Source organism: Sinocyclocheilus grahami, unplaced genomic scaffold (assembly GCF_001515645.1).
Source record: "Sinocyclocheilus grahami isolate Dianchi unplaced genomic scaffold, SAMN03320097.WGS_v1.1 scaffold160.1, whole genome shotgun sequence".
Lineage (NCBI taxonomy): Eukaryota > Metazoa > Chordata > Actinopteri > Cypriniformes > Cyprinidae > Sinocyclocheilus > Sinocyclocheilus grahami.
The window spans coordinates 1,305,389-1,314,485 of NW_015505339.1; the positions used below are offsets into that span (position 1 = coordinate 1,305,389).

The 9,097-nt window shown below is 35.8% G+C and overlaps 1 protein-coding gene across 1 annotated transcript; it reads left to right on the forward strand.

Moving 5' to 3' along the window:
• Positions 1-255: 255 nt before the first annotated feature.
• Positions 256-8,033, forward strand: LOC107592879 (FYN-binding protein-like). Its single transcript, XM_016282456.1, has 15 exons — positions 256-850; positions 1,079-1,133; positions 1,521-1,597; positions 2,400-2,434; positions 2,571-2,605; positions 4,184-4,295; positions 4,410-4,569; positions 5,477-5,630; positions 5,726-5,742; positions 5,834-5,888; positions 6,881-6,944; positions 7,076-7,238; positions 7,438-7,471; positions 7,574-7,611; positions 7,742-8,033. Exons 1-15 carry the CDS (start codon positions 256-258, stop codon positions 7,765-7,767), a joined length of 1,620 nt encoding a protein of 539 aa, XP_016137942.1. The 3' UTR covers positions 7,768-8,033.
• Positions 8,034-9,097: the final 1,064 nt, after the last annotated feature.

Consider the following 9,097-nt stretch of genomic DNA (forward strand, 5'->3'; position numbering starts at 1 on the left):
TAAAATGTAACCATAATGTTCATAGCTGATAACAAGAAACTAAGAAGAAACACTGAACCATCACATGTGATCTGTCACACAGAGGATTCAGGAAATGTCAATTTACGTTTTTTCACTGTAAATTATAAGATGACTGGCAGTAACAGTATAACTTTAACAGTATTTTACTGTAAAAATGCATGATATGTCGCATTAGATTAGTTTTTACATTTAAGATAAAGCACACCCGTGTCTTTGAATAGTTTCAGAGCTCAGATGAGAATTGATTTGATTTCTTTACAGGAGGAAAATGTGGACGTCAAGGCCCTCCGGGCCAAATTTCACGCTCAGTTAGAAATGGCAGCTTCCGGAGGTGGGTCCCCCATCAAAACTCATACGGTTGGTGCGCTGCCAGAGTCTCTAACCAATGGAGCTCTCCGAAACAAGACTTTAGCTGTGCCTCCAAGACCAGCCTTTCCTCTGAACGCTCATAGTGAACCAGAGATGTTTCATTCGGGTCCTCAGGGAGTCTTCCCAAGACCTCCTCCCTCTCATCGTTTGGTAGCCCAGGAGAGTCCTAAAACGCCCCCTACGGAGGTCAACGTGCCGAGCAGAGTCAAGCTGACAGGAGAACTTCTTCAGCGCAAGATACTTCATCAGCAAAGCGACATGAAAGTTTCTTCAGCGTTCAAAGCACCCCTGCCGAGCCAGAGGAGCGTGTCGGAGGTAGTACCGCTAAGAAAGCCGCTTCCCAATGTCGGGCCACGACCGTCAAAACCAAAACGCCCTCCGTCTGTAAACCTGGATCATTTGCGAAAAAAAGCCCCTGTTGTTCTTCCCAAAAGAAACATAGATCTCCAAAGTTCTAAAGGTAGGAGCCAAACAAATGCCTTTCCAGTCCTTTACTGCATACAAATCAGTAATAAAAATACATCACTCATCAATAAATATTTGCATTTATATGACCTAATGCAGTGGTTCATGTTAACTGTTGTTCATAGACTTTTTCCATGACATGTTAGGCGAGACTTGTGTACGTAACAAGAATTAACAGGAAAATGTGATGTTTTATTTAGTATTTATGGTGTATTTTGTGTAGGACCAGCACGGCCACCAAACAAACCCAGCCTGTTGACATCATCGTTTTCAGAATTGTGAGTAATACGTGGTTGTCTATAAGTAGTTGCCAACGTTTGGAAGAGAAGGGGAAGGAAACTGTAACACAAATGTGATGTTTTTTCCACATCTGATCTGTATCTCTAAATTATAAAGAGGAATAATTCTGAATTGCACCAAACAACATCTTGCATTCGTACGTGCATCTTACAGTGTGATCTTTCACTCTGGAAGTATGTGGGTGTAATGCATGCACTGGCATTTCCTGACTCTTTGTAGATTCTTATGAAAGCGGCTCAGATAGCATGTATTGTGTGTGTGGCGTAATGGTTATTTTTAATCGCTGTTGGGTATGTTTGCTGTTATTAAGTCTGATAGGGCTAGTATGTAATCTAACTCTTATTTCCATGTGTTGTGTGGATCAGAAACGTGGACCACCAAGAGGACTATGATGACATCAGCGCACTCCCACCACCTCCTCCCACACCTCCCAAGCCAAGAGGTAAATGTGGATATAGTTTTCACCTGGCGGGTTATAAAGCAGACGAAAGAATCTCGTAGATTTACACTGAGCAACCCAGCCTTATCTAAAGATCAGAATATCATAGAGACGTGAGGGAGGGCTTTTTTAACTCATGCCTGTAGGAAACCACATAGCAGTGAGCTAAAAAAAAAAAAAAAAAACATAGCAGTGCCCACACCACAAAGCAGTGCCCTGGTGACCATTCACAGCAACCTAGCACTATGGTGGACTTTTGCCTGGGCAATGTGACCCTGGACCACAAAACCAGTCATAAGGGTCAATTTTGTGAAATTGAGATTTATACATCATCTGAAAGCTGAATAAATTGTTGATTTCAATTGATGTATGGTTTGTTAGGATAGTTAATATTTGACCGAGATGCAACTATTTGAAAATCTGGAATCTGAGGGTGCAAAAAAATCAAAATATTGAGAAAATCGCCTTTAAAGTTGTCCAAATGAAGTTCTTAGCAATGCTTATTGCTAATCAAAAATTCAGTTTTTATATATTTACGGTAGGAAATTTACAAAATATCTTAATGAAACATGATCTTTAGTTAATATCCTAATGATTTTTGGCATTAAAGAAAAATTGATCATTTTGACCCATACAATGTATTGTTGGCTATTGCTACAAATATACGCCTGCGACTTATGACTGGTTTTGTGGTCCAGGGTCACATATACTCTAGCATTTGTTTCAAATGTTTTTTTCTTTTCTATATGAAGCAGACGTATTACCATAAAAAGACATTCACTGTTTTTGTCTTCTCATATTGCAGACTCATGGACTGACAGTTTCCCTTCTCAGCATGAGGTCGGTCTGTTGGGTTAATTTTGTGTTTATGTGTTTCAGAACAAGTAAAGGAGAGGATGTATGTTTAAGAGTCAGTGGTTTCAATCCTTTGACATGCTTAGCATGTGTTCTAATGTGTTTTTTTATTGAGTTGTAGGACAGCGATCAAGAAATCTATGAAGACCCAGACAGGTAAGTTATATCAATGTTCATTTACAATGCAAAGTTCCCTTTCCAGTCCACCCAGACCACTGTTAAAACTAAACTGCAACAATGGCTTGTTCTGAAATGTGCATGATTATGATGCCCTAAACATGAGCACATTAACACTGCATAGCTTGCTCTATAATAACAGAGTTATTTGCATATAGAAATATGGTACTTAGAAACATTATACATTGATACAGGATACTAATAAAGTTTAGTTTAATAATATCAAGAGTGTGAGCTCATGTCCCCTATTTTACATTTAGATATGTAACCTAACACTCACTTAAACTGTTAATCTTTATAATTTAATAAAAATGTTATATGTAATCTTCTTAGCAAATATAAAAATGAATATCTAATTCTTGTACTGTGCATTATAATGTGATGCTAAATTCATTTGTAGCATTTAAAACTATTTTAGTTTTTAGTGTTTTATTTTTAATTTCCACTATACTTTTCAAAAGCTGGGGGCCAGTAAGATTTTTTCTTTTTAAATATATTAATAATTTTATTCACCAAGAATGCATTAAATTAATGAAGTGACAATAAAGACATTTACAATTTTAGAATTTACTATTTTAAAAATTCTAATTCAAATAAATGCTGTTCAGTTTTAACTTTCTATTCTTGAAAAAATCATGAAAAAATTTATCAGTTTCCAGAAAAAAAAAAATTATAATAATAAAGGGGAAAGAAAAGCACAAATGTTTGCAGCATTGATAATAATAATAATTTTTTTAGAGTGCAGCAAATCAGCGTATTAGAATGATTTATGAAGGATCGTGTGACATCAAAAGATGAAGTCATGATCATCACAGGAATTAATTACATTTTAAAAAATATTAAAATACAAAATAGTTCATTTAAAGTGTGATCTTTCACAATATTGCTGTTTTTACTGTTTTTTTCATCAAATAAATTGAGCCTTGATGAGCATATTCCAAACTTTTGAAATGTAGTGTATTTAGACAAAATAGTTTAGAATTTTACATTTGGGGATTTATGGGTTATTGACCATAAGATTAAATTAATTACTGGCTTATTTTATCGGTTATAATTTTACTATCTGTGCATAGAAGTCTAAAAAGTACAGTAGCAAAATACTGTAGCCTGGTTGATCAAGCAAAACTGAATTATAAGTACAAGAAATCTCGACTATTATTATAAATACATTCTATAATGTATCAGTTAATGGAATAAAATCTCTCTTGTTATATCCATATGTTGTAGCCACAGACTGCAGGATTGTCACTTAAATTATAATATCTTTAAAAGAAAAGGTAAATGAACAGGGACTGTTAAACTCTAAAAACAGCAGTGTGAACATTCATGAGAATTTCTCTTTTTCTCTCTCTTGTTATATCCATATGTTGTAGCCACAGACTGCAGGATTGTCACTTAAATGATAATATCTTTAAAAGAAAAGGTAAATGAACAGGGACTGTTAAACTCTAAAAACAGCAGTGTGAACATTCATGAGAATTTCTCTTTTTGGTTTCCACTGAAGAAAGAAAGTCACTCTGGTTCCTTTAATTTCAACTGTATTTCTGTATGTTGCAGACCTGTTCCTGCTGAGAGGAACGTATTGAAAGAGACTAAAAAGACCGAGCTGGACAAGAAAGAACTGAAGGAAAAGCAGAAGTTGGAAAATGAGTATAGAAAAAAATTTAAGGTAACCCTTTTGTATATGTTGAAGCTAAAAAAGGATATCATAAATGTGGTTCTATGTCTTTTTGCCCGATTCCTACAGATATTAACATGTTAATAATTGTGTTTGCATGCATAGCTGAATGGACCTATTGAGGTGATCCACATGGCTCGTGTGAGAGAGGACTGGCAGGGCGGTAAGAATGACCTGACTGTGCGACAGGGAGAGAACGTGGAGATCATCCGTGTGAACAACAACCCTGAGAGGAAATGGCTGGCACGAAACCTGAGGGGCAGCAGTAAGTCAAATACGCACAAGTTCTAACTGTGACATGCTGTCGATTACCACAGAAAGTCGTTTAGACTAGTTCCTTAGTTTCCGAAGACAAATGAATCAGGTTTACAGTAATGCACTTACGACAGAAGTCTATGATGCAAGACATTCAGCAGAGGAAGTGATGTCAGCTTTCTGATTTAAATCAGAAGTGTATCTAAGTCCCCGCCCTATATTTTTGTTATTTTTCGATAATCTGATTCAATCAGATGCTTGGCACAATATGGAAATATCGGTCTCTGCTTCCATTACATTGCAACTTCAACTTATATTAAAGCATATTCTAACCCAGAATATTCCTATAAAGTCTGTAGCAGCACAATACCAACTTTGCTTGACATTTTATTAAAGGGATAGTTCACTTAAAAATGAAAATTCTGTCATGAATTACTCACCCTCATGTCGTTCCCATAAACCCATAAAATCTTCGTTCATCTTCGTAACACAAATTAAGATATTTTTGATGAAATCCAAGAGCTTTCTGACCTTCCATAGACTGCAACACAACTACCACGTTCTAGGGGTTGCACCGACTAATCGACTAGTCGACTTCAATGCTCTGCCATGACGCTTTAAGCTTGACGTCGACTAGTCGCTGGTCCTATAGAGGGAGCAACAGGATAAGAAATCTTTGAAGGACTTCCACATTTACGCTCCGTTTCCAAACAGTTCAAATGCTATAGTCTTTATAGGAATATTCTGGTTTAGAATATGCTTTAATATAAGTTGAATTTGCAATGAAATGGAAGCAGAGACAGCTATTTCCATATCGTGTTAATGACTGAATTTTCATTTCTGAGTGAACTACCCCTTTAATGAGGATAGAAAACAACAGTGTTCATAAAGTTATAAATATGTGTTTACTGTTGCAGTCGGCTACATCAGTAACTCCTGTGTGGATGTGGATTATGAAGAAGTGAAGCGGAAAATCCGTGGTCAAGCCGCACCCTCCTACCACCCTTCTGCAGTCCGGCCCATCAACCCAGAAGTATACGATGATATCGGCTCCAACGACCACCTGGACAGGTGAGACCCCAAGCCTCATGTTGAAGGCAGACAGAGGGTATTTTTTTATCATTTTAAAAGTTTGAGCTCACATTGTGTTTTTTTTCTGTTTTCAGCAGTTTTCACAGTGATGGTGAGTAAACGTATACAGCCTTTTACTTTCCGAGAGGTGATTTTTCATTTTTCTGCACTGGAGTTATACGTTTGTGCTCTGCTTCTCTCAGATTTATATGATGACGTGGACCGTGAAGAGTTTCCTCCTCCTCCCCCAGAGATCAGGTGCCTCTCGTCTTTCTTCTCATCTCAGGTTTTTTTTTTCGTAACCAGAGTAACCTATATTTAATTTTACACAAATGAAAATGAGGCAACGAGGGATCAGATGTACAGTCTGTTTAGTGTGTTGTGAACTTTAGTGTTGATCACTGAGCTACAAAATCCAAATATAAAACTTGAAATGATTTAGGGCATAGAACATCACTGCCTCATTTTCATTCATTTTATGTCAAATGAAATGTAACCTGACTAAAGGTGCGGTCACAATCACCATTGTTTGGCGGATTTTCGCAAGCGAACTCCAGTTATTTCAATAGAAATCAACACAGGTGGGAATTTCACTTGAAGGTGAACAATTTCCTCACACAGATTTTGCAGTGGGTTTCAGTTGGTCACACAGATTTGCCGTGTTAACCAACAGAAAGCTGCTCTGGTTTAAAAGTGATCTCTGTGTGATTGATGCTTCATACATCACTACACCATTGACAGCAGACAATCAATGGACCTTGTTTGCCGACAAAATTTTGCTGAAATTTCACTAATGTGAATGCACCATAAGGTCTATGTGTGTTTTAAACCCAACAATCACACCAATTATGTAAACTTCCTTCTATTTGCTATTTTCGTCTCATATTGTACACACAAAAAGCTGCTGAAGTGTCTTTCTTCAGCTTCATGCGCTGTGAAGAAATGACAAACCGTCTAAATCATATCTGAACTGTGTTAATGGATAACTGCCTGCAAAAGAAAAAGAGGGCTTTGTTTTAGCTTCCCTAACCTGGAGATTTTCTGTATTGATCATTAATCATGTAATGATCAAAATAGTATTTTAAACATATATATCTTAATGTTTGACTTCAGAACAAAATTGTAGTCATTTGCAATCTCTTTTTCTTTCGAAAAGAGCATCACACCATAAATGTTTTTTTCTTTCCATTTTCTGTGCACTGTAGTGAACACCACATATGTGAGAATTAATACCGTATGTTTTTGTTTAGCCACGATCCGATAAAGGCCAAGCAGCGGGAGAAAGATGAGAAAGATTTTCGAAAGAAGTTTAAGGTGAATCTGTCTTACTGTTGTCCATTTGTATTTTACAGATTAGCTTCGATTCTCGTTGATCATTGCCATGAGAAGATGTCAGATATCCTAAATTGTAGTAAAAATATAACATATATGAAACTATTTAACAGTTCGAAGGCCCCATCCGAGTTCTGTACACCATGATGGTGGATCCTAATGCCAATCTGAAGAAGGGTGGGAGCAAGTACCTGGATGTGGTCCGTGAAGAGATTCTCGATGTTATACAGGAGACCAGCAAGAAGCATGTTCTTTGCCGTAATATACAGGGGAAATGTGAGTCTCATACACACACCACCTGCTAGAAAATATATCTTATTGAAGCTTTGGCTTTTTTCTTTTCCAGAGCACTGAGAAAATAAAGATCTCTCCTTTAATCTGTTTCAAATAAGTGTGTTAAAGTAGTATAAGTAAAAATAGAAGTATACAATTATTTGTCAGTATTAATAATCGTATGTTTTTTCTCATTGCACAGTTGGATATGTACCTTTGAATTACCTTATGCATGAGTATGTATTCGTTTGAATTTTTTATTTAAATACAGTAATACAAGTTATTCATATTTGCTTAATATTTTGAAATGTTGTCAAATGCTCTACTTCCATTTTCAGTGAGAATGAGGTTTATGATGACATTGATACTGCTTCAGGTACACACACACACACACACACACACAATCTATCTTATGGTTTCATCCCATCAAAAGAGGGTCTTATTTAGTTTTATTTGTATTATAATAGCACATTTGATTTATTGTTTGTTTGTTTGCTTACTGGCAGATATATATGACAATGATGACAGCTGACCTGCTTGAAGATGATGGTTATCATCCATGTAAAAGTGTTTTCACCCGAGAAAGCAAAAAGAGGCTGAACACCATCGAATGAATGACTGACATAGTTTGAAGATGTTTGCTTTAGGAAAACTAAAGCTCGACGCTTTGTACATTGTAGAAATAAGTATTACGGAACATTATAATTATTAGAAATGTTATGATTGAAAGAATATTTTGTAAAGAATTTGACATTTGTAATTATCATAGTGATGGTTTTTTTCATATTTGTTTACTGTCAGATTTTTTTTTCTTGTTACATATATGACGATCCAAATCTGTTCAAATGAAATGAATTTGTTTGCTTGTGTTGAGGTTCGCTATTTACTTTTAAACGTGCTGTTTCAATAATGATGCTAGTCTTTTTTTTTCTTTTTCTTTACAAACACTTAAAATGCAATGCCACTGCCTACACCAGTAGAGTGTTTTCTTTGCCAGCACACCCAACAATTTTTTTTATTATGCCTTAAACGACATATACAAAGCCAGGGTAACAAAGGATAAAAGAAAAGGAAGAAAAAAATATATATATACAGTATATATATATATATATATATATATATACACACACACACTCTCAGAGACATGCACGACCTTTACATTACTCAAAGATTTTGAAGACAGAACACAAACTGACAGTTTTAATTGCCTTTCTATTAGTACTATGTTGAATAGTACACAAGTCATTTTCCAAGTCCAAGTGTAAAACAGGGTTTTTTGTTAGAAAAGTTACACTTATGAATGTGAAACTTAACCAACAAAATAAATAGATTAATAACAAAAACTTAGTTATTTACATGATCATAATTAAAATATCCAAAAACGACATTTTCGAAATGCCAATAAAAATTATAGAGTACCCTTACTTTGATAAACATAGAGACATCATAACATAACTACAGTGCCAGAAGATGTGGGGTACAGTTTCCAAGTGCAAAGAGCAAAAAGAGCAGTTAACATCAATATCCTTCTTAATCTTACTGAGAAAAACAGGATAGAATTTATGAAATATTTTGAAACCGATTTCTTTTATCTGGTTTGTAACAAAGACCTTGTGAGGCAATAACCAAATGCTTTCCCACTTAGGATTTCCAACTAAATCAGTCCACTAAGCAATAGAGCCAGGCTTGGTAGCAGCCTCCTCTCTCACCCAGCTATGATTGGCAGCTGCAGTAGACACCTTGCACTGAAATCGGCTCTTGACTGCTTTGGTCTGACGTGAATATGATCAATTTCCTCCTGTACGAAGTCTACTTAACTAACTAATAGAAATATGCATTTTAAACTAGTTTAGAAAACAAAA

Coding starts and splice junctions, on each gene's coding strand:
- LOC107592879 (XM_016282456.1), top strand. CDS start 256: ATGAGAATTGATTTGATTTCTTTACAGGAGGAAAATGTGGACGTCAAG. Junction 6,945..7,075: donor ATTTTCGAAAGAAGTTTAAG/GTGAATCTGTCT, acceptor ACTATTTAACAG/TTCGAAGGCCCCATCCGAGT. Junction 7,612..7,741: donor TGACATTGATACTGCTTCAG/GTACACACACAC, acceptor GCTTACTGGCAG/ATATATATGACAATGATGAC.